This window comes from Psammomys obesus, unplaced genomic scaffold, assembly GCF_907164565.1.
Source record: "Psammomys obesus unplaced genomic scaffold, mPsaObe1.curated_primary_1811, whole genome shotgun sequence".
Classification (NCBI taxonomy): Eukaryota; Metazoa; Chordata; class Mammalia; order Rodentia; family Muridae; genus Psammomys; species Psammomys obesus.
Genome location: NW_026585987.1, coordinates 3,534,842 through 3,561,093, shown reverse-complemented (window position 1 = coordinate 3,561,093; position 26,252 = coordinate 3,534,842). Strand labels below are relative to the sequence as shown.

The window sequence follows — 26,252 nt, the reverse complement described above, 5'->3', positions numbered from 1 at the left end:
CTACCAGCTGCTACGAAAAAACTGTTCTTCTACCAAGAAGGCAGCAAAGTCACTTAATTCAGCTTGACTTAAAAAAAAAAAATCTCGAGCCATGATTTCTGCTTCCATGCCATCAGTATGTCTCTCATCAGGCTTAGATCATTTCCCCCACATTGCTATAGTTATCTATCTATCTATCTATCTATCTATCTATCTATCTATCTATCTATCTCTTTTCCTTGTGGAGGTTTTTACACTGCTACTTCTCAGTGCACTTCATATAAGCAAACAATGGAGATTCTGATAAAAAAAAAATCTGATTTCTTATGTTTCATCTGTGTCATAAAATAAAGACCAAACATGGATTTGTCAACGTGGAATATACATGGGGGCTGGGCACAGTGATGGGGTTGGGGGCTGGGCACAGTGATGGGGTTGGGGGCTGGGCACAGTTGATCAAGGGCAACGATTTCATGATGTCAACATCTAACTACTGATTTCCCTAAGTGGCTTCTCTTCCCTCCTCAAAGTTACCTTCTTGTAGTACGTTTTTTAGGATGTGTGTTTCCTGTCTCAATGGAACCAACAAGAACACAGTCTTACCAGTCTCAGGGCGTGGCCCACACTCTGGAGCAGCTCCCTGCAGGCTCTCTGTGGGGAGTCCAGGGTTTGGGTGGCATGGGGTACTGGCTGGTCCACAGTTGGTGGGGGCATAGCTGTCCCCTGGGGTGGGGTTTTCCCAAAGTTCCTGGCACAATGAGAAGCAGAAACCATGTTAATTGCTTTTCAGGGTTTCTGCATCCTAAGACAGCATCTAGCAGCAGAGAAGAATCAGGTTGGGGGCTGGCAGATCTGGGCTTTGAGACCTCATCCCTCAGCCACAAATTTTTCAGCTTTCAAATGGGGATTAAAAAGACTTGCCAAATCTCAAAAGTTTTAAAGAAAAGATGATTAAATGAGAGTAGCTATAAAAACAGCAGGGAAGGTTTATACAGGAGGGAGGTGTCTTCCTACAAGTCTGACAGTGAGGGAGAGGGCAAATTGGTAGAAATGAAACCGGTGTGTGGTATTTCAAGATCTCCCTTAGGCCAAGTGTCAATTACTTTATCTTCCTTTCTCTCAGCACAAAAACAAATTTAAAACTTACTGAAAAGTCCAATTGTATTTATTCAAAATAATTCCACTGAGCTGATGTGTCATAAAGCGGCCCAAAGGTGGCAGCAGGCAGGGGTGTGTGAAGATAGGATGTGTCTTTCCCTACTCTTGTTAAAACTCTTGGCATGAACCGTCAGTCACAGTCTAAGGGAAGTGTAGTGTTTAACTCAGTTACGTTTCTGTTTACTGCTAAGGGAAAAAGGGAAACATAGGAGCAGCAGGAGTGGGAGCTGACAGAGGGAGAGTAGAAGTGCCCTTGAAGTGTGTATTTTAAGATGGGGGGGAGGGCTCAGGAAGAGTGCGCGCTGTGCACACAGGACAGCCCAAGTTCAGACCCAGCACCCATGCAGAAAGGTGTGCCGTTCACACCTGTAGCTCCAGCATCGGGACTTCTGCTGAAAACCAGCATGCTTCAGTTCAGCGAGAGACCCTGTCTCAAGGGAAAGAGGCAGACAGCGACGGAGCCATCCTCTGGCCTATGCAGATGCGGTACACACACACACACACACACACACACACACACACACACACACTACCACCACCAGTAACAACAACAAATACCACATCACAATTTTTTTTTTTTTAAAGTGCTGAATAAAAACAATAGAAAACACCGAAAGAGAAGACATTTGCTTTGGTTTTCTGCTTCTCATTATCTGAGTGATACATTCTACTCTCTTCATCATAAAGTCAAGTTTTTTATAACTAAAATTTTATGAGGAAAAACATTTCAAATAAAAGTGTTACTCAAAATCTCCCTGCCACTTTTCAACATTTAATTAACCAATCAATCAAGTAATTAATTTTTTAAAGGACAGGATTTCTCTGTGTAGCCCTGACTGTCCTGGAACTCACTGTGTAGACCAGGCTGGCCTTGAACTCAAGCTCTGCCTGCATCTGCCTCCTGGGTGCTAGGATTAAAGGTGTGTGCCATCACTGCCCTGCCTCCATTTTAAAAGGTTTTATTTATTTTTATTTTGTGTTTCTGAGTGTGTGTCTGAAAGCATGTCTGTGCGCCTCATGCCCTCAGAAGCTAAGAAGTGGGCACTGGATCCCCTGGGGCTGACGTAACAGAGGTTGCAAGCTGACAGGTGGGTGCTGGGAGCTGAAGCTGGGTCACCTGGAGACTCCCCAGTGCTCTTAATGGCCGAGCCATCTCGCCAGCCACTCAAACGTCCTTGCTGGGGTGGTGAAAGGCCTTCCTCCAAGCCTGACAGCCTCAGTTTGATCCCCGGGATCTACACAGTGAAAGGAGAGAACGGACTCCTTCAAGTTGGCACTGACTGCTACACTTGCAGCATAGTATATGTGTGAGTGCGTGTGTTTGTGTGTGCGTGAGAGAGACAGAGACAGAGAGGATATGCACACACTAAATACAATTAAACACTACTTGCCCCTGTGTAGATCTGTGTGTTTGTGTTGACAAAGGATCTCATTTGTAGGACAGCTTACATGGCAGATGTCATCCCATCTGGCAAGGACTATTTTTAATACACATGAGTAATTATGAATAAATATTGTGATCTGCCTTCTATGGTTGTCTAAAACTTATGGTGAGCCTGTGTTTGGGGGGGAGGGATAGAGTGCCGGGACCGAACCCAGGGCTGTGTGTGAGCATACGCGCCAGGCCAGTACTGTGCCGCTGAGCTGCGGGTTCTGCCCTGATGATACTTTCTAAAAGGAAAGAACACACCCACTAGCCGCATTTACTGTAAAACATGAGCTGCCTGAAGGTAAATATAATTTGTGAGGAGAGGAGAAAATATGAACGCATAAGATTAAGGAAAAAAAAAAAAACAAACCCTTCTACCTCATGCAGATTTTATGAATCTATTTATACATCCACTTTAAATCACAATAAACTAGCTTCATTAATGTGCCCTAAAAATCAGATTCTGTGCCCAGAGATTGAGCAGTTTCTTCTTTCCCCTCTTTGCTAGAGAAGAGATATACTGAAAAAATTAAGTGAAGAATTAGATAACCAACATACAAACAATTAGTAATATCAATTAACTTGCGTTTGCTTGTGGTGTACTGTAAGTTTTAAGTGGACACAGCCCTGTTATTTTGTGTGATGTTATCTTAGTTCCTGTTTTCTTTTATTGAGACAGGGTATCGTTACGTAGCTCGAGTTAGCCAGAGCTAGCCTGAGCTAGCCTCAAACTCATCAAATCCTCCTGCCTCCACCTCCTAAGCGCTGGGATTACACATATGCGCCGCCACATCAGAAGGAACTATGTCGCTCTAAGCACACCTGTTCTTTAGGGGTCTTGAAGTAACCAAGGGTCCCTCCTAACGTCATTAGCTGACAGTTAACATCTGCTGGCCACGCCCCTCAGCCAGCCAAGGCAGACAGCAACCCTCTGCCTCACAGTCCAGAGAAGCTAGGCAGCTCAGGAAGGCTCAATGACTTGCCCATGCCATCACACAACTTGTGCCAGCTAGTGAGTGAACTGGCCCCCGGCCCAGGACTTTACTTCCCCCACTCCACAATGCCTTCCCGTCGTCATCGCTGGCCCTGTGCCCTGCTAAGGGAGGGAGGGCGTCCCCTTGCTGAGTGATCCCATGACTAACAGCCTGCCACCATACTAATGGGCACCCATTAAGTGACTGCTGAAAGCTAATCCTCCAGTCGTCAGCCTTTCATGCAGGTTACCCTGAGGTTTAGACGGCACTCTGTAGCCATTCCACAGTGTTCAGACTGAATGGTCGGAAGAGTGAAAGTGAGTCAGTTACCTTCTCTGCAGTTCCGCTTGGCTGATGACCAGCAACAGTATCTTTCAAGGAAGGGGCCTGGACTTTCAAGTCCTGACCACATGGTCCATTGGCTGTTCCACTTGGGGCCTCCTCAACATCAGACCTCTTGTAGTGTGGGCTGATCCTGGCCACAGGCTTGTGCCTGGACACCAGATTTTCATTCTTCTGTGGAGGGGAGGTAGGGTTTTCTGGGCTCCTTGGGCTTTGGGTGTCCATAGGAGCTCTGTATTCCAGCTTTGGTGAACTTCTTGACCCTGACATCTCCTTTCTCCCGGAGCCCCCTGGCCTACTCTTGGGGGTTTCTACAGAGCCTGGCAGGCTGGCTGCCTTGGGGGGAGCACCCAACATTCCATCCCGGACACTGTGCTCTAGGTCCAGGGAGCTGCCAAGCAGAGGCACGGAGCAGGCCTTGCTGACCAGTGGTTTCTGGGGCCGTTCCTCCCGCTTGCTCACATCGATACTTTTGCAAGAGGTCGTCAAGGCAGGCCTGGTGTCATCCTCTGTCGGAGGCCTGCTGGGGGCTGGGAGAACGCCTGGGAGTGAAATGCAGTCCCCCTCATCTTCAAAGTCTTCTCCATCACTGGCATCGTTGCCATCATAGCAGCGCACCCTCCTCTGGCGGAGAAGGGGGTTCCTGAGGACCTGTGGGCTTCCGGGGAGACTGGCTTGCCTGGCGACTGTCACCTGCTTGTGTAAGAGCCCAGAGGTCCTCTGGCTTCCAAGTGTCACCAGGCTGTTGGCCCTGGCTTTCCCTGGCTCCCTGTGAGCTGCAAAGCGTAGAGAAAGAAAAACATCAGGCAAAGAAAAACAGGTTTCCAATGTGGCCTGGCTTTATAACCTTAAAGAAATAAACCCCAGTGTTTGCTCTTCCAAATATACCCTCTCGATCAAGAGTAAAGTCTGCCTTGTCCAGCCACTTAAACCAATCCTGTCACAGTACATAAGTACTTTTGAAGTCATACACGGCCTCTGGCCCCTGGACATCCATGTAAACATGGCTTCTCATGGTCCAAATAGACTCTTGCTGCCCTCTCCGCCGACCTGTAAACATGCAAGGATTCTCCCATCTGCCTCTACTGCGATCACTGATTTCCACCTTTCCAAGGCTTCTAGAATCCAAACTCGCCCTTATATTTGTGCTTCAAGTACTTTATGTGCTGAGCCATCTCCTTGCCCTTGAGAACAACAAAACCCAACTCTAGGCTAGTTAACTTGAGTGGGGTGCTTTCTAGAGATGGAGAATTTATAGTGCGGCTCCATTTTGTTCTCATCATCTGAAGTCCCTTCCCTATCTTTAGCAAAGGGGCGTGGGACGCAACCCAAGCTGTCTACTTCTCAAGGTAAAAGGGCATCTTTGAGGCACGGTATGCACACAACTCTGCAAAACGTTTGCATGCGTTAGGTCCACACCGCCGTTCGAAGTACAGGGCTGCCATTTGCACACCCAACCGCAATTCCCCCGAGTCGTAGCTGCTGTCGTCTGCCCCGCTGAAGCTCAAACACTGGAGATGAAAAGGGAAACCTTGACAGCAAAAGTCTGAGAGCTCGATACAGTGTCAGATGAGCTCATTTGGACAGAGACTCGAGGACCCTTGAGTAGAAGTGACCTTTTGCTAACAGTGGCTCTCACGGCCCCACTTCTCTAACTTAGCGTTTTCCAAGAAGAATTGTGTTTAGAGCCCAGTGAGGGAGGAGATCTGAAATTTGCCTGGATTCCCTCAGTGCTGAGTGCCTCGGTTGCCTACTCTGATTTGATGCTACGACACTCAGAGACGATGTGCCATAAATAGCTTGTGACGGGGGCCTGGACGAGTGCCTTCACCTCTGGTTCTAGAATCTGTGTCCAGCCACTCTCTGTGGCACGAACACCACTAGTGGTTGGTCACCAATACGAGAGTATGCGCTGCCTCTACTCAGCCAGGCACATGGTGTCCAGCTCTGTTTCCTTGCTGCCCTCGGCAAGGCAGACGGCAGAGGACGCCAGCAGGGATAGGGAAACTAGTAATTCCTTATTACACTGAGTCTTGGGCCCCTGGGGCTCTCTTGCTCACCAGAGGGGACAGAAAGCAGGCTGCCATCCTCCGAGGTGTCACAGCCACTTCCAGTGTGGTCCTCATCCTCAGAGCCAGCTACCACGAAGTCCGACAGGGAGCCCTGCCCATCATGGGCAAAGTACTGGGAGAACTCAGATTCAGAGAGGAGTGAGTCCTGTTGGAAAAGAACATGCTGGAATCTAGAGCCAAGAGTATAGCAATGTTTAAGACTTCCCATCTTTTCAGGGGCACGTCGTTCTAATTCCTCATCAGTGGGGACAGCTGTGAGGGGAACCACCCATCTCCATTTACTGTACGGTGGCTCGGGTGACAATCAATACATCAAAACATGGGCCAGATACTGTTTTCAGATTGCTAAAATGTGGGGGCATACTTTTAGCAATCACCAGAAAACAAACAAACAAAGAAACAAAAAAAAAAAACCCCAAAAAAACAGCAGGAAAAATTAATTAATTTATGGGCATTGGTTTCTTTGCTTGCATGTACGTCTGGGATCCCCTGGAACTGGAGTTACAGACAGTTTGAGAGCTGCCGTGTGGGTCCCAGGGAATTAAACCCAGGTCCTCTGGAAGAGCAGCAGAGCAACCCATGGTCTTAACCGCTGAGCCATCTCTCCAGCTAGCCCTTTCCACAGTAGTTTATCAACCACCTCAGCAGAACAAAAACAAAACCACTGCCAAGAGGGACAGGAAAAGAGTATGAAAAATCCAAGTCATATGGCTTAACCAATGAACTACCTGGTGGTGGGGTCGGGTGGGGGGTTGCGCAGTCTGAACCCTGACCCAGTGGGACTGATGTGCCCAGTATCCTGACAGCTTCAAGATCTCCAGAACCTAGGCTGTCATTATTACGTAGGAAGTGCTTTGAAAGGCTTGGGGTTTTTCCTTTTCTGCTCTGCTCTTTTCTTAGATGAGTACTGATTGAGATTAAGATTGAGAGAGAGACTGACTTTTTTTGGGTGTTTGTTTTCCGAACAGGAATAGTTGCCACTTCCTTGTATAAAGTGGCCAAAAGGATTCGTGGGCAGAAATACGGGCTGGGGTCTGGGGCTTGACTGACAGGCTCCTAAATATTGGTTTGTGGTCCCCAAATGCATTTTGACTCACCTTTTTGGCAAGAGAGGGACTCTTCAAGGGGGTACCTGTGTGGGAGGGATTTGCAAAGCTGTTAACATGCGGAAGTTCCAGTGACAAGCAGGCTCACATATTTCACCGAAAAAGGAAGGGGCCAAGCACATTCAACAAAACTGTCCTTTGCCTGAGTGTCACCAATGAGCTGGGTAGCTACCCCCACATCTAGTCTACCTGGATAACCCTCTATCCCAGCCGACTGCCCTCCCTCAAGACTCCACTCATTCACCGGGCAGGACCCTGGCTCTGCCGCCGCCCCCGCCGTCCCCCACTGTCTTCTCTGATGCATAGCTCAACGGCTGTGCACGCAGGACAGTTTAACGTGAGTGGATCTCTGCATCTCCCCTTTCCACTGCTCAACAGCCCACAGGGCTAGGGCGTTGCCTACATACAACACCTGCTGTCTGCTAAGTACCCAGTGACCTTTGGTAAATGGCCAGAAGGACGGTACAAGTGAACCACATCCAAGAAATTTATGAAAGAACCAGGGAAGTGTTTGGATGTCGATTTTACTTTTTAGCTAAAGGGTGGAGAGCTCAGCCTGCAGACTTCAAATTACATGTCACAGGCAAAAGAGATTTAGGGCATGAGAATTCCAGCTTTAAAAAAAAAATCTTTGCTGACCAATCAAGTAGAAATGTTGGGATGAAGAGAATCCAGCGTTCAGGCTAAATAAAGAGCATATTATGGCTGAGTCTACTTTAAATATATTAATTATGGATGCAAATCATCAGGGATTTCACGGTTGTCCCAAATCCTATTCCTTTTCCTCTGACATCCAGTAACTTATATCTCTGAGTTCCTTTTCCTCCTGGGCATCAATCTGAGTGTGAGAAGTCTCTCACCAGGTGAGCAGCGGCTGTAGACTCTCTCCTAGGTTTCCACACCAAGGAAACCACTCCAAAACTCAATACAATGCTTCAAATTTGTAAGAAACACGGAGGAGGACCACATTTTTTCCCTGCCTGAACATTTCCATGCAAGGAGAAAAACTCAAGAGTTGTTGCTGCCTCCAGAAGCGAACTAGAGGCAGTTCGTACTGAAACTTCTAAATCCACACAAAAAAATCTCAGTATTTGGATACATAATACTCATGTATTACTCATAGTTTCATGTAAAATCTCCTCTATCTATATATTTCAAATGGGTCATGGAAACTCATAAACGGCTATTAACTTACTTTTTCAAATTATTTGAAAGTCATATAAACAGCATGATTAGTTAGGCCTTTAATGAAACACATTAAATAATTGCAGAAATCAGAAGGAACCGAGAGAGAGCATAGACTCTGACCGAAGCTGTCACTAGCCCCAGTAATTACAGAGGATCCATGCCACTGTGTGGGGAGGGCCTGTGGGTGAGCTTAACAGGAGGAGCCTTTCCTCAATGGTGAACGAGGACATGCATTATCCATACCTAAGCCAGGTGAGGAGTTGCTTTCTTTGCTCTCCTGGTAGGTGCTGCGTGCTATCACTTCATCCATCTCCTGCTCAGAAACCTGATTTCCAGCAGAAAGCACAAATTAGGTGTTTTTATGTATTTATTTCCCACCAATAAAAAGCTAGGCTGAGAGGGTCAGAGACTGGAAACACCTTAGAAGAGGAACTCAGAAAACCTAAGTCCAGCTGAGTGATGGATGGCATCAATGTCTACACAACGAGACCACCAACTCATTACCAAATTTGCTGTATCTTCCCCTCTCTAGAACACTTAGTTCTCATTCTTCTTAAAGAGCTTAGGGTCAGGACGGTGAAATGGCTCAGCAGGTAAGGGTGCTTGTTGTCAAACCTGACAACCTGAGTTCAATCCCCAGGACCCCCTGGCAGAAGATAACTGATTCCTGAAAGTTGTTATCTGGCTTCTCCACTTGTACACAATCCCACACACATACACACATAATAAATAAATGCAGTTTAAAAATTAAGAATATTGGCTAGGTGGTGGTGGCCAAATCGGTGAAAGCCTTTAATTAAAGGCACACACCTTTAATCCTAGCACTCAGGAGGCAGAGGCAGGTGGATCTCCAGGGCTACACAGAGAAACCCTGTCTCAAAACACTAAAATAAATAAATAAATATTAAAAATTAAGAATATTTTTTAAAAAAGACACTTGGGGGTAGCAAGATGGCTTAGCAGATAAAGGTGCCTGCCATAAGCCTACGATCATGGATTCAGTTCTTGGGACCAGTATGGTAGGAGAGAATTAACTCTGACCTCCACATGTACACCTACACAAAAATAAAATGTAAATTAAAAATTTACTCTAACAAAAATCTGTAAAATATGCAAGAACATTGTAAGACTATTGTCCTACATGTCTAAATTCACTACTTTTAAAAGATTTCTTTATTTTACGCAGAGGGCCTAAGATCCCTTAGGACAGGAATGACAGACAGTTGTGAACTGTGTGTGCTCAAACTTATCCTGGATCTTTTGCAAGAGAAACCAGTACACTTAACCACTGAGCCATCTCTTCAGTCTCCCAAATTAATTTTTAACACCTCATCACATTTATGGCATTCCTTCTCTTTTTGCTAAATTGTTTGCAAGCTGTAGCTACTGTGATCTGTTGCTTGTAAATGCTTAATAATGAATCTCCTGGAGGCAAAGCTACCCCATCAAGTCGCCACGGTGCTTTTGGCAGATGCAGGAACTATAGAGTGTCTAGGACACTCTATATCTATGCTGCTCTAACATCATCTTCTGAAGTCCTGCTCTAAAGCAGACTGCAGCTAGTCCCTGGGACACCGGCCTGTGCAGGGACAAGGACTTTCCTCCAAAAGGCAAATCAGCATGCAACTTCCTCCCGAACTAAACATGCACAGTAAGTTACAGAAGGATTTACACTCCAGTGTGCCATGTCACTCAACTTCATTTAGCCCTGCTGTGAACCCTGTGTCCCGGTTTTGTCATTTTATAGGGAGATTGATACTGGCTGTCCAGGACCTAGCTGCCAGGTGTCTTCAGTCCCCCTTCACCCCCCCCCACCCCCCCCCCCCGCCCAAAAGACAAAGTCTCACTATGTGGCTCTGGTTGACTCACAGATATCTGCCCACCTCTGCTTCCCAAGTTCTTCTAAAATCTGAACCTATACATAGTCTTTTGTCTTTTTTGTGTGTGTGGTTTGTTTTAATTATTTATTTATTATTTATATAGTATTTCTCTCTGCATATGTGTCTGCACACCAGAAAAGGGCACCAGAACTCATTGTAGTTGGTTGTGAGCCACCATGGATTGCTGAGAATTGAACTCAGGACCTTTGGATGTTCAGCCAGAGCCCTTAACCTCTGAGCCATCTCTCCAGCCACCACCACCCCTTGTCTTTCAAGAAAATGGTGCTCAATGGGAGGCCAAGATAATTGAAGCAGTTTATTAGCATCTGTCTGTTGTTGCCTCCTGCTCAGCTTCGGATTCTGTTTTGTGTGTTTGTTCAGAAAGGCTACAGAAATGGGTTCCCCTTCAGTCTCTCAGGGGCCATGCACTCTACAACTGGATACAATGACTTCGATCTCTGTTACACTGGAATGAGCCAGACTTTTCTCCTGGAATGTTTGTCATCAGAGGGTCTGTATGGAGAGAGTTTGAGACAATACAAGTATCCTTCACCTGTATACATGTATACATTTGTATGTGCAATATTTTCTAAGTCAGCATACACAGTATCGGGCCTCCTCACAGCAGCTTTCATTTTAGCATTAATGATTTTTGTGGAAGCACCATTATTATGAAGTTCTTTTAAAAAATGATTTGTGTAGTTCTTTTATTCTTTCTGTATTTATTAATACAGTGGTCTATCCAGGGAATTCTTTCCCCACTGTTATCCTGTTCTTTTAAAAAATCCTTTAATTTATTCTGATTTTAAAGTGTTTCTGTGAGTACGCACCTATGTGTCCCGAGTGGAGGCCAGCCGCTGAGCACTACACGTCTTCCTCTGCCACTCTGTCTTGTTTTTGAGACAGGGTCTCTCACTGGACCCAGAGCTCAATGATTGGCTAGGCGGAATGACCTCATGACAGGGGTCCGTTTGCCCCCCCCCCCCCCCCCCGCTCAGCATTGGGCTTACAGAGGTGCGTCTGGAGTTGGGGGTGGTGGGACTCTGAAACCAGTCCTTGTGATTGTACAGCTGGCACCTGACCCACTGAGTTATTTCCCTGGACCCTAACCATTATCCTTAACTGTCAGTATTCATGGGAAATGTCTTTATAAAAACTTTATAAAACTATGATGCTATTTCAAAAGATAATTGAACACTTAGTGTCTGTTTCAAAGATATTTAAACTTAGGATGACAATTTTGTATACTAAAATAATATTTAACATAAATCCTATTTGGATAAGAATGTGGGCTTGTCTTGATAAATAAATACAGGGCTTACCCTAATAGACGAATGAGTATCACATCACATCACAGCCTTTATGTAATACTTTAGGGAGGGTATAACAGAAAATAAAATACATACACTTACATACACACACATACACACACTCACTCTGTTCCACAAAGCAAAATGTAACCATACAAACAAGCCAGGGGAAATGTCAGCATCAACAATGGTGTTTTTCTTGAAAATAGACTTTCAATATTTGCAACTGTTTTTCTGAGCAGCAGAAAAGCCAATTTCTGACGTCCCCTCCCCCCTTTTCCTATTTCACATGAGTGAGAAGCTGCTCTAACAAGCCCACATCTTAGCTGTCTAGACCTGGAAGGGTCGAATATCCCAGCTGGGCAGCCACCGATCCACACATCAGGAGAAGCAGGAGAGGAGAAAATGCTGCGGTGTTTCTCTTGGAACCACACAAAAAACTAAGGCAGCGCATACATTCTGTATCAGAATGTCCTCTTGGCAAGGAATGCTGAATAAGTGGTACGAAAATACATTAAAGCTAAGATGGGATCTCGACCAGAAGAAAAATATAGTATCGTGTGGCAAGCAAGAACATCATGTTTACCCGGGAAGAAACGCGAAGGCCGGTCCACTACTGAAGTGTGGCTTTGCTGGGCACATCTCCAGCATATCACAGACTGTTTTACTGGGGCTGGACAAACAAATCCATTTGTGTGTTCAATGGGGGCTTAGACCACCCGTCCGTACGGTGATTAGGCTTTGCACTGAAATACTGTTTTGGTATGGGTCATGTTGGCGAAAAGCGTTTGGGCTGAGATGAAGCAGGCTGAACAAATCACCATCCTGGAGGTCAGATATGCCTCGAGGCCAGTGGCGTACATTTCTTAATGCGAGCTGGGGGTTGGGGGTATTAGGTCAACTACAGCATGCTGGACAGTGTACTGAGGTGAAAGGAGGTGATGCCACTGCTGCAGTCTAAGTGGAGGAAGAAGCTGGGAACCGCTCTCACTTGCTGGAATCACAGGGCAAAATGGCGTTCAGTGTGACCCAGGGAGAACTATAGGGACAGCAGCAGAAAGAATTTACAAAGTAGAACAGATTCTAAATCAAAATCTTAAAAAAAAAAAAAATTATCAGGGAAGGCATTCTGAGAATGCATGTAGATAAAGCAAGCTAGTAAAACCTAAAACAAACAGCAGCAGCCACCAGTCAAGGTCCTCACCACTGTCACCACACCCTGGGCTAAGACTTACAGCTTGTCAGTGCTTATCCGCATAGGGCAGGACCAATACTACAAAAGAATATCACTCAGTGCACGCCTTTAATCCCAGCACTTGGGAGGCAGAGGCAGGGGAATTGCACCTGGTCTACAGAGTGAGTTCCAGGACAGCCAGAGCTACACAGAGAAACCATGTCTTGAAAAAACAAACAAACAAACAAACAAACAAACAAAAATTTAAAAGCAACTGTACAAGGGCGAGAAGACCAAATAGTTTCTATGGGTTAACAGTTGAATAGGTAATTTCAATTTTTTTAAAAAATTAGTAAGCTCTTAGATCTTAATTACAGAAGCATCTCTTAAGGTCAGAAGGGGATGTTTCTTTAAACAGTTCTCCCATCTGTCTAAACTCTTCCCACATTAATATAACAATTGCCTTTTGTTGGCATGGGGGACTGAAAGTTTGATGTGAGGTAGTGACTGTCACTCACAGACATAAGTATGTTCCCGAGTTGGTAGAATCTGTGATGTCGTCATAAGACTCCATGGACTTCGGGTCCCTTCTCAAGAGACTACAATTTCTTCCACCTGTGCAGCTCTGGGATGCTACCATTGCCTTCTACCCAGTGGAAGTTCAACGAACCGTTAGGTGAATTTCACATAGGCCAGGATTGCGGTCTGAACCACATGGACCTGTGAGACACGGGGGGTGGGGGGGCAGTCTCTCCCTTTCAAGTGAGGCTCACACACCTGCCTGCTTCCCAGCACCAACACTCATGCCAGCTTATCCACAGTCTCCACAAGAACCCTCTCTCCTTCTCCAGTAGGTTCACGAAGGCTGGTGGTACCTGTGCCTGAGCCACCAGCCATCCTCAGACTGGAAGGATCCTTCCTCTTCCTTGCTAAGTCAACCGTGCAGCCAGAAAAGGTGGCGTAATTGTTCATTCTCAGCCACAGACTATACATGCACATCTTCACAACCAGAAAATTGGGATTGCTGCAGGGAGTCCTGTGCCCTCTTGGCCTCAGTTCCTGGAGGCCCCTCTTCTCTGCAGAGGGACTATCTGCTTGACACTTTCAGGCTGTGTCCTTAGAGGAACAAACACAACCAGTTCCAGACAAAGTGAGTACAAGCTACATGACAGGGGACTTTTGACGGGGACTTGTGGTATGTGTTTCTACTGTGCAGGGAAACGGGCAAACAGCTGTGCAAGCAGTTTGAGGAAAAGCCTCTAACATGGTCTAAGGAATTCAATCTTGAGGACTTGGCCCATCAGACAGAGAAAATAGGATCCTGTATGATACCAAATAAAATTAATAATTTGCCTACTAGAGTTTGTTTGAAATGTTGATCTTTATTTTCTCCAACACTGATGAAAGTAAAACCCACAGAGGAGCATTTGCAAAATGAGGAACTGGGTTTGCAAACCTAGATTTCAACCTATTTTCATGTATTTATAGGGTTCAAGATGAGAACCATCCAGAAAGACAAATGTTTTTTTTTTCCCCCTCTCGCTATAAAATATGAAGAAGGAATCTAACATTTGTTCCTTGAGGGACAAGGAACTGTCGATGAAAGTTCATTACTATAGACATTTGATAGGAATGCATCAACAGTTAGTGGGAATCAAATTAAATATAGTAGCCGAGTTCATTTTAATTGATTAATCATTTTATTTTTGTGGCGTTAGAGTCTAAGCCCAGGGCCTTCAGCATACCAGGCAAGGACCCTATCAATGAAGTGCACACTTTCATTTTTTCTTTTCCTTTTTTTTTTGGGGGGGGGGGTTCTCTGTGTAGCCTTGGCTGTCTTGGACTTGCTTCAGGCTGGCCTCGAACTCACAGAACTCTACCTGCCTCTGCCTCCCAGAATTCTGGGATTACAGGCATGCGCCACAGCATCTGGCTACCTTTTTCTTTTTTAAGATTTATTTATTTTTATTTTATATGTATGAGTGCTTGCCCACAGGTATGTGAGTGTACCTTATGTGCCTCACGCCCTCAGAACAGGGTATTAGAGCATATAGTGTGTGTGTGTGTGTGTGTGTGTGTGTGTGTACGTGTATGTGCATGAGCACACTGGGTATGCGTGCAGCTGTGGGAGTCTAGGGGCATGTGTGGAAGTCAGAGGACAGCTTTGGGTGGTGTCTTAACCTCCGACCATGAGATGGGGATTACATGTTGCTCTCCGCTCCAAGCACAGCTGCTCCACAAGCTTCCAGAGGTTCTCGTGTCTCTGCCTCCCATCTCACCACAGGCTGACTGGGGTTACAGATGTGAGCTGCCACCTCAGGCTGCACGTGGGTTCTGGAGAGCCGAACCCTGACCCTTATGCTTGCATGGCAATGGCTTCATTCATTGAACCACCTCCCAGGTGTGCCACCCCTAAGGGTTCGTATCTCAATGGGCTACAGAGATGATCGAGTCTGGTACAAGCAGGTTTTCTGGGTGTAAGTAGTAAGCATCTCACCAGCAGCCAACCAGCCATGGCAGTTACTCGGAGCCCTGCTTTCCATGAGATCAGATTTTAAATTCGCCAAATAACTTCGACAACAATAAAATTTCTTAGACTGTGAAGATGAAGAACCTCAGTTCCAAGGTCAATTTCCCAAGGGCATCTACCAAAGGCTGATGGCCAGTCCCAGCCGTGCGAACCCTCTCACCGAACACAGGCTCATGTATGAATGCTGTCATTGGCTGAAATATAGGCCAAATCACTGTCCTATATTCAAAGCAGGGTGAAATTCCTCACCTTTGGATTAGGGTGTCGGCCGATGACCAGGCGAACGGGTCCTGGTGGGCATTTACTTAAGATGGCGTGCACTTTGCTTAAAGCTGCGTGGCGAACATTCACAGAATTCACTTCCAGGATTTGGTCTCCCCGGCTAGAGAGGGGGACATAATAACACATTGTGGCAACAGACAGATTTTTAAAAGCTAAGACAGCTTTCAGGAAGGAGTTTAGAATATGAAATCTTTTCCGAATACTTCAAAGAAGCAAATGACATTCTTTCATCTTTATAACATATATTAAAAAAGCAATATATTCATATAAGCATGACATCTTAAATTGACCAAGGCTATTATCAGAAACAGGAAACAAATAAAACTGATAAAAAGACAAGAAGGAAGGTACCATTTAGTGAGCCCTTCCACATGAGGTCCTACACAAAGTAGGTTATATAGTAACACTTCTGATAGGTTAAGTATTACTTTTAAATGGGAGGCCCACAGAGGTCACTCAAATAGGGTACACTGAGTTATCTCAGGTCTGTGTGATTTGATTATCACACAATAGCCTCTTGACCACCAACAGTTTCTTCTTTCTTCCTACCATCTTGAAATGATTATAGTAATATAGTCAAAGGTGGAAATATCTGACGCTCCAAGGTTACCTAAGAATTTGTAAAAATATTTCAAATTTGAACAAATGAGAAATTTAGGACAAGTTGCCTATTTTGACTTGAAATTATCGGGAGAGTGCTCAGCAGGAGAGAACAAAGACCCTTTACATGGGCTCTGAGGAATGTTCATTTGGCTGGCCCCAGGCATATGGAACCATTCAAGAAAGAAACATCAACTTGGGGTGTCATTAAAGGATTTTTCTTCCTTGGGTTCTAAAAGTATATTTTCTTTAATGTACTTTGGATGATTTACTAAGTTTTTTTTTCATATGGAAATTCACTCTGATGATTAACGAAAAATGTAATATAATCTATTAACACAGCCTCCAAGATGGCAACCTCAACGAATGCTGTTTTGACAATTCTTCAACTGCCAAAGGACTTAGACCCTTAATGGGGAGAAAGGTGATACTGTTTGTACAGAGTGCTTTGTGTAATATGTGCACATTTTTGTGAGATTTAGGTGGGCAGCAACCACTGCAATTACAGTATAAAAGAATGTTAAGATTTCTCGTGTACATAGAAAACTGATAATACAACTCAACTATCTGCATCAAGAAATCTGATGGTCCATGATTTTAGATGACATTCAAATGGCAGTGAAAAATATTGAAAAAGCTCAAAAACGAATAACAAGACCTCCCACATGCACATGATTTCAGGGCTCTTTTGCATCTAGTCACTGAACCAATACCAGCAGTTCCAGGCCACAGGATGAACTTTACATAAATGAATAAAAAGTGAAAGAGTATATTGAAATAACCATAGATAATCTCCATAGAGTTATATGTTGTCAAAATTCTGACACTGAACTTTTGAGTCCAAATACAACAAAGCAGGTAGAAAGACTATTTTAATTTTTGTTTTCTGTTGTTTTGATAAAATACCATGACAAAACCAATGTATGCAAAGGATGTGTGCAGCTCACAACTCCAGGCTGTACTCCACCAAGGTAACAGGAACTTAAAACCACTATAGGCATATTTAGAGTTAAGAGCACGCCCTTGACTTGCTTTCTCTACTCTTCTCCAATTCAGAATCCCTTTCCTAGGGAATGGTGACACCCGGAGTGGGCAGATGTCCCCCAAAGGCAGGCCCTACAGGCCAATATGGTCTAGACAATCCCTCACTGAGAGTTTTGGGTGATTCTAGTTTGGGTCAAGTTAATACTTAAAATCATCTGGGAAAACAAGATTTCAAGTACCGTGCGTGATTCAACCAAATTCATATGAACTTTTTATCCTTGTTGATGCTATTAACATCACGATGCTATTATTCAGTCTTCTCTATATTATTAGAAAGAAAGTCAACGATGTAGAGTTCTAGAGAAAAAATTAAGTACAGCAGATGGGCTGTACTTAAACACAGCAAATATTCCTATGATCCTAGCAGTAGGGGAGTAGAGTCAGGGGAACCAGAAATTTGAGGTCACCCTTGGCTATACAGTAAGCTTCAAGGCTGCCTGGGCTATATGTCACTGTCTGTGTCTGTCTAAGCAGATAATAATGTGTGTCTTCACAACTCATAGGACCACACCAGCACTCGAGAATGCCAGGGATGTAACTGACCTCAGGTTGCTCTCCATCTTGGCCACTGATCCAGGGGCAAGGCTGTGGATGTATATACCTGGAGGACTGTTTTCCAAGGCCAAGCAGCAGGCACCAATGCCTAATCCAACTCTAGGCTCTGCGAGAGGCATGACACAAAGACGAGAGCAAACAGGACACAGAAACCAGAAAATGTGCAGTTTAAACAGTGTTTAAACAGATAGTCAGACCAATAAGCTTTTTGTTTGGTTCAGATGCAGAAGTAAATTCTGCTTTTCGTGTTATCTAAAATGTTCTGCTCTCTGCTTAGCCAAAGAACATCCTCACATTTGACTCTGGAAATAGCTGGAGAATGACTAATATTTTTATCCTGAATATAAAACCCTTTAGACTTTTTTGGCGTTCAACTAATTTCTTGGTTATTTATAATTGTTGATCATCTTTCAACAGTAAGTACTAGTCGGGGAGGGGAGACTGTGAAAAGGCAGCAGGATTTGCTGAGAACCTATGATTTATAGTTACTAGTCTTAACTTATTCTTAACTGTCCTCTTTAATTCTTTACAACTTTAGAATACTAGGCTTAAGCTACTCATTTTAACACAAGTCTCTGATGCACAGCGATTCATCTCAGGAGAGCTTTAAAGATTGCGTTACCGGCGACTTCCTTCACTTCTGTAAAATGATTAAACATTTCTCCTCTTGACTTCTCTGGCCACTTGGAGAATAGCACCTGCCGCTGACAGCAGGCGTTTCCAAAGGACTGATTTCAAAAAATGAACGAAAGAACAGAGAAAGCGAGAGGAGAGGGGACCGGTTCACGGTACCTTTGTTGAGTGTGACTTCCATGACAATCCTGTCTTTGGGCCCAGGAGCCTTCCGACCCAGAGTTGAAGAAGCACCTTCATCTTGGCCTCCTCCTGCTGGGGTTCCCCCGCCGGTATTGAAGCTTGGGGAGCTTGATCTGCTCATGTGCGTGGGGGTGGAGCACGGCGTGAGGCTGGGGCTGAGTAACTTGGTGCGCACCGTGAGGACAAACAACCCACTTCGGATTTGCTGCGAAACAATAGAGGGGCAGGTGGAACCGGTCAGATTGCTCGCACAGCAAAGAGGCCAATCCCCGAAGGGAAGAGGGGAGCCGACAGAGACCCATGGGGACACTGTTACCTTGAACGTGTGAATGGCCTCTTGGAACGTCAGGCCCTTTATCGGTATGCCATTTACATCAAGGATTTCGTCTCCTGATGGCCAAACATGAGAAGTACATGAGGCTTTAATTTACTGGACTCTGCGGCACACTCCACATTCCCTGAACTACTACTGTCAAAATGTAAGTTATGATTCCTTAGGAATGTCCCCTAAATAGAATAATAAATACAAATTTAAAAACTCATGTTCTCAATTATATTAAAAAAAAAAAAACTCATGTTCTTCAGCAATAATTCTATAATCAATATTTAATTAGGCTGGATTTGGTAGGGCACACCTGGATTCCCAGCTTTTGACAGGCTGAGGCAGGAGGATCAAGGCTAGCTGGGATAACAATGTGAATTCAAAGCTAGCCTGGGCCATAAAATATGACTGTCTGAACAAAAACAGCACCAAAAAATAAACAAACAAATAAAACACCAGTGAAACCAACTGACAACCAACCAACCAACCAACCAACCAACCAACCAACCAACCAACCAACCAACTAACCAAAACCCATTACCATCACCAAAACCAAACCAAACCAAAATTCCAAACCAAACTAATCAACAAACCAACTAACCAACTAACCAACCAATCAACAAAAAATCAACACACACAAATACAAAACATATCAACCAACCAACAAACCAACCAACCAACTACTACCACCACCAAAAGCCAAAATCATCCATGGGAGAACTTGAAGCCCTAAGGAATATTGCCCACTGGGACCTTTGATAAGAAATACCTTATGCTCAGAGACTGAGCTACAAATACCAAGTTTCAGATTTTAAATAGTCTTATTTAAAAACACAAGGGAGTGTGAATACAGACAATTGGGGAGCCACTACCTTGGAAAGACAAGCTATGTAAGTCCAGAGAATTAACATGAAATGGAATAGGGATTCAACAGTAGAGAGAGAATCTTTAGACTGAGAATTGCCAGCCCCACCTCCAGAAACACTTGGGCTGTCTGGTCTTACTGGGGCAGGCCCTAGGGCTCCGTCTTTAGGCTGGCAGGGCTACAGGCTTCTGTCTCAGAGAGCACTGTAGGTTGATGCCAAATGGCTGCAGGGGCATGCTGAGCTGTGCAGAGTGTGTGTGCAATGCTCACTTGCCTCTCCCTGACTGTCATCTCCAACACTGTGAAGCTACAATCAGGTCGTTTTTCCATGCTGCTAGAGTGTCTTCTGGGAACGTCAGAGGATGTGGACATCCTGTTGGCTTCTGAGAACTGTTTCTCATTTGCACTCTTGTGACATGGGTTGTGTTTTGGACTATGAACTCATCAAGCAGAAAAAGTGTCCCAGAAAAAACAGACAGACTTTGCCTGTCAGGACAGAAGCAGAGAGAGACTCTGTACACAAAGACATGGCAGATCCGCAGGAAGCTGCAAGTGTTCACCCCAGATGGTCAATCCCAGAGATGCTGTGCATATGGGGACCCTCGAGATGAGGTATAGAAAGGAGGCAATGCCCTATGCATTCCCTTTAATGCAACTGCACAAACCCCACCGTAAGCGAAATAATCTCCCTTTAAAGGCCACCTGGCATCACCAACTATTCAATTATGACTGGAGGTGGTATGGACATGAGCGCAGGACAGAAACACTGAAATGATCACTCATGTGCTTATAATTTATATGAGTGCTTTTAAGGCGTATCCCTCAACAGACTGGAAACCCAGTCCAAAGACTTACATTGCTCATAAATGAACACATGTGAAAAAATAGTATTTAGGAGAATCATCCGCTATTAAGCTTTCATAGTGATTGATGTCCCCCTCTACCCTATTTTGCTTCATTCCATCAACCTCCCAGGATGAATTTCAATCAAGTGAGTGCATGGCACGTCCATTTCAAGACTGCTCTGGTGGATTTTTTATGCTGCTCTGAAACCAGACACCGGTAGCACCTGGGGGTTAACTTTTCCTCAGAGAAAGAGAGATAAATATTTTGTCCAAGAAGTATTATGCCTAGTCAAATCATGCTGTTAGACGAATGCTTCTCCATGCTCTGCCTAAAACCAGCACACTCCGACTCACTCTCCCAGTTTAAAAAAAAAAAAAAAAAAGTAAACTGGTATAACTCAGTGGCCACTACCTTTGAGCCAACAAAACTGGATAGTCAAATCATTTCTAAAGGTAACTAGAAATATCCTGACACAATGGTATGAGTTTGAGTCCTGGGACACGCTTTGTAGAAACGGAGAACTGACTCCTCCAGTTTGTCTCTCACCTCCACACGTGCACTGTGACTCCGCTGTCCATGCACACATGTCCACCAAAATAAGTAAATGAATTTAAAATGACAAAAATGCATATTTAAAAGAAAGGGGAAAAACAGGATTTATACTTTGGTTAGTACTATGTAAAGTTATGTTCACAATTTACTGACAATTTTGCTTCATGAAAGTAAACAGTCTTAATCCAGATAAATATTTTGTAAGATATGCAAACATACACAATGAGAAGAATCAACTACTGTGCCTGGTTGTGGTATATGCATACATGTAATCCCAGCATGCATGAAGGCAGAGGCTGGCAGATCTTTGCAAGTTAGAGAGGCCAGCTTGGTCTACATAGGGAGGTGCAGGTCAGCCAGGGCTACGTGGTGCGAAGAGCAGATTTCTAGCTGCTGATCATCTCTGAGTGCCAGTTTCCTCATCTATAAAAGGATTACTCCAAAATATCTACTCAGCAGGCTTGTAATATACTTAATGAAATAACTTCAACATAGACATGCTTTGTAAATGTTTAAAGCACCATAAAATACAAGGTAGAGTTAAACATTTAAAAACTTTATTTGAAACATGTAACTTAAAACCTCAGTGTTAATTTAATCTATACTCTAAATAACTTGTCTTTTGTATTTATGTCTGATAACATGGTAGGCACTGTGGAGAATGGAAAGGTGTTCAATTAGGAGCCAGCTGTGTAGTATTGATTTCAACAGCAAGACATTAAATAGCTATTAAAGTACTTTGCTTTCCCATTAGCCTTAAGGTAATACTGGACTATTAAATTCTCAGGAATTTTTAAGGCAGAGAACCTGAACAATGAATCAGTAGTGACAGTAAAAACCTACAGTCTGCAACAGAAACATCAAGCCATTTCTCATATATGATCTTGTAGAAGAAATATCTTGTGTATTGTATGAATGTAGCACCTGTCAATAAAAAAATGGCCTATAGGAAAGGGTAGAATAGAAGGTGGGACATCTGTTGGGCAGAGAGGATTCTGGGATAGAGCCAAGTCGGGAGAGTTGTCCGTGAAGATGTGAGGTCAGACTCAGGGTATCTGAGCATCAGTAACCAGCCATGTGGTAGAATGTAGATTAGTAAAAATGGGTTATTTTAAGTTATAAGCTAATCAGGGAACGAGCCTGATATTTGTAAATATATTTTGAGTCTCATGAGTTATTATTTTGGGAGCTTGGGGCCATGAAAAAAAAAAAAAAAGCTTCAAGGTAGGCATTAACATGAAGCTTGGGTTGTGTGGTCTGCCCAAGGTCATGATTAGGAGGTGCTGGATTCAGCACAGGTCTAGGGCAGCCTCTAGACCATGATTTCAGCTGCCATGCCATCCAGTCACATCGCCAAGGGACAAACGCTCAAGGACTTAGGCTGTTACTACAGATCACACCGGGAGACTCTTCTTGCCTACCTTCTTTGAGTCTGCCATCCTCCGCGGCTGATCCATTTGGGAAAATGGTCTTGACAAAAATCCCCATCTGGCCTCGAACGCAGTCTCGGCCTCCAGCAATGCTAAAGCCAAGGCCCTACGTTCAAAGTAGACAGTTCAAAGTGGACAAGAGTCCAGGGTGGCACTATGGAATTTTAACTACAAAAACCCTTCCCACTGTAGTATCTGACTGAAATATCTTTCCTATGCAGGTTTGGAGTTTAGGTAAACGACTAGTTTCAAAATCAAGTTTCCCTTTCCTAGTTCCCTCCTCAGATCTAGCTGCAGTGCACTAGACCTGTGCCATATTAATGGAGTGATTTAGGATGAACATCAGGAATTTTTAATTTGACAGTCTTTAATTCCCAGAATCACAGTTTCCTAATGATGAACAAAATGGCTCTTGAAGCCATTACACACCTTGTGGGTGCCACATTTGTTTCAGTCTTTCCATTTTGTATGATGTTAAAGTGGGAATTTCAACATTAACATAACACTGAGTTATCTGTACATCTGTATAATAGAAAAGCCATTGACTGTCACTCAAAAACGAGAGAGGGAACATTCGCTAAGCATGCAAAAAGATTGGGGGATTATTCCTTCCACTCTGGCTTCTACTGAGGGGCTGGAAACTCTGTCTCAGTAGGACAAAGAGTGGTACCATCTTGTCACTGGTGAGGCCCAAAGGAAGGAATGCCTGGGAAATCATATTATCCCTTTTCATAAGCTACTTTTTAAATGAAAACAAAACAAAACAGACTTATCTACTTAAGGAATATGCTACAACTCACCTGGAGGGCAAAAGTGTCTGCAGGAAATAGCTCACCTTGCCTTTCTCTTTGTATAGCCCAATGATGGAAATAACGGATGGCCGAATGAGCCTCCACGGAGATTCCACGTGGGTGGTGCTCAGGGAGCGGGTAGACTTCTTCACGATGTGGTATTCCTGAAAGCCAGCACAAGCAAGATCACATATTCTCATTTACCCCGCTGTGGGCTCTGGCATGCAAAAAGACTTTGAAAAACCTCTTTTGTGTTGGTGATTTCCCACCGGCCCATCAGTGGTCCACTGGCTTAAAGAAAGTTTACTCTAAATACTAATGGAGCAGGGCCTCCCACAGCTGTGCCTTGTTTGCCGTACCTGCCCTGTCTCAGAGAGCTGCTTAGGGACCCCAAGCACCTGTGTCACTCTGTCCTTAAATGTAAGTCACAAAGTTCTTCTGGAATGGGGTCAGGAGAACAAAGACCCTGGGCTTGGGCTCTTCTTGGAACTCTCCCCCACCCCCACTATAAGTTCATAATCATGTTTAAAATGTATCTCACCATTTTAAGCTTAATTTACTCATTCAAAAACTCAGCAAGCCCATGTCTCTTATAAACTGCAAACCACAAGCCCAGACAACTGTTTTTCCACATAAAATACCCTGTTGAGAGACAGTGACCGTTTCAGCTCTAATCCTTCGTATCTGGAAAAATCAAATACTTTCCCATAAGCCACACTTTCCTTTTCTGTCCAGGAGCTCCAACCTCAATCCCCTTTTCGTGCCCTCACCCATGATAGTCATGTGTATCAGCAGAATGCATATTGATAACATAATCAAGAGCTTAAGCGACTACCTATTGTTCTAAGAGAACACTAGGTTCTCTTAGAATAATAAATGTCTTATATGGTGCAGACATCATAACACAGGTGGAAAAAATCACTTCATGTTTAATATGAGAAAAGAACCATCACAAGACAGTTTTTATCCTTGGTTTGTGTCTGCTTCATTCATATGTAGGAATGAGACATTCCCTTCCTGCCAGGGGTATTTTGCATCCCCTGGCAGCTTCGAAGTTACACTGTGCAGTTTGACAGAATATCTGCCAGTAACATGGCCTGCCCAGACTTGGGCTCATTAAATAAATGATGTGGGCTTGGCAGTGTTACTACCCGTTTACTGAAACCACTGCAGAGAGTGCCAGAAAGAGGGTTGTGGCTTGCCAACCCTCAAACACAGAGGCTCATGTATGACCCCCTTGAGAAACCTCTCCTCTGATCACCAATCTTCAGCCCTGCTTCATGCCACCTCTCCTGGGAAGCAGGCAGAAGCCAAAGGCCTGAGTGCTTCATGTGACCTTTTGAGAGTCTAAAGGGTCCTTGTGCACCGTGTACCCTACACTGCAGTACCCACTGGCCACCAGTGGGTATGTTTGGAATAAGGTTCACTACAATTAAAATGCACTCCTCAGCTACACTAGTACATTCACAGGCTGAGACACACACACAACCACCATCTTGGATAAACAGACACAGCCCACTCATACCTACACACTGAAGTTTTATTGGATAACTCTACACTAGGTAGCACTTTTAGTGGAGGAAAAAGGATGGGCAGGAGAGGTAAAAGCTGGGAGAAAAAGAAAAGGACTGAACATAAGAGCAAGGGCAATCTGAAGAGGGGAAAACTCTCTGTTGAGACTTTCTAACCCAGCATGAGCTTCCTGATTTTGGGGCTTGGCTAGAAATGGTTGTTTCTGGACTATGAACATGGACAAGTTTCCTCAGTAGACAGAAGTTGTCACCTGAGTGTGGGGTCCTCGGCCATGAAGAAAGTAAACCCTGACTTATCTCTCACCCTAAAACAGTCTGAGAATGAGGTTCTACCCCTCTCTGGCCTGCCCCACTCCCCTAGGTTCAGCTGGGTCATTCTGAGGAGGTCACAGACCCCCTTACCGGCTCTGTTGCTGTTCTAGATGAGTTTTGATCAACCCTATTCAAATCTTTATTCTCTTGTTCTCTCAGAGAACTTACTTTTTACTTACCTCAGGCTGCCTTGGAGCGAATTCAGCACAGAACAACCTGATCATCACCTGCTTTGAACCACGCTCTTCCTTCCCTACCCACCCCAATCAGGTAAAGAGCAACAACAACCAGAACCAAAACCAGAAATACTTGATCTTGACAAAGTAATTGACTATAATCTTTTTCCCCCCTCAGATTCTGACATATAATCTTGTGTGAAATATTTAGCCATTTTGACCCTCAGTTGCTCTTCCTGCAAGGTGATCATAAGAGTCCAAGACCCTTGGAGCCCACATGAGTCCCCAAAGTATGATACTTAGGGATATCTCTGCTGCTGTGACGGCCTCTTCCAGCACCAGTTTTCTGATAGGCCCAGAGAAAACACTAGTGACTCCCTAGTGGGTCATGGTACCAAGACTCAAGGAACCCCAAGTTCCCTGGAGACTGACCTTCTGTCCAAGTTAGTTGTGAGCCTGTCACTGTCCCAGGGGTCCAGGGACAAGATAAGCAAGGAGGAACCCCTGTTCAGAGTTGTAAAGCCTGAGGTATTGACAGAACAGGCTCTGTAAAGCTAACCACATACTTTATTCCTCTATGGTGCACCTGACCCTGGCTGTTTGGGTCATCACCGGATAGCAGGTATGACCCTAGGCATGGTATGGGCACACGTGTTCACATTCTCCCATACAGTTGTTATTCTGACATACGATGCTCCTAGTAAATAAGCAATGGTGGTTTGCCACAGACTTTGAGGCGCCATTGTCTCCTGGCAGTTGAGAGCAATTCTTAGTTCCAAAACACACAGCATGAGGGGAACTGAGATCCATTAAGAGATTAGTTCCCTACTTTCTTCAACTACTGAACTGGCTTCCTTCTAGTCGCTCTGGGTAGACCCTACATTCTCTCTGTGGCTCTGGCTCTACTCTCTCCTGGCCCTTATCACATGGCCCTTATCAGTGGGCAGCTCTTTTGAAAACACACACACACACACACACACACACACA

The 26,252-nt window shown here is 44.5% G+C and overlaps 1 protein-coding gene across 1 annotated transcript in view; it reads right to left on the bottom strand.

Annotated features, from left to right (window-relative positions):
• Pdzd2 (PDZ domain containing 2) overlaps positions 1-26,252 on the bottom strand; it is a 222,072-nt gene that overhangs the window by 20,899 nt on the left and 174,921 nt on the right. Inside the window, exons 8-18 of the mRNA XM_055601102.1 lie at positions 23,290-23,409; positions 22,446-22,560; positions 18,756-18,829; positions 18,416-18,644; positions 17,612-17,729; positions 15,392-15,524; positions 8,492-8,573; positions 7,052-7,086; positions 5,943-6,099; positions 3,871-4,658; positions 583-727 (exon numbers count right to left, since the gene is read on the bottom strand). Of these exons, the coding sequence (XP_055457077.1) occupies positions 583-727; positions 3,871-4,658; positions 5,943-6,099; positions 7,052-7,086; positions 8,492-8,573; positions 15,392-15,524; positions 17,612-17,729; positions 18,416-18,644; positions 18,756-18,829; positions 22,446-22,560; positions 23,290-23,409 (1,996 nt within the window). The remainder of the gene's footprint in view (positions 1-582; positions 728-3,870; positions 4,659-5,942; positions 6,100-7,051; positions 7,087-8,491; positions 8,574-15,391; positions 15,525-17,611; positions 17,730-18,415; positions 18,645-18,755; positions 18,830-22,445; positions 22,561-23,289; positions 23,410-26,252) is intronic.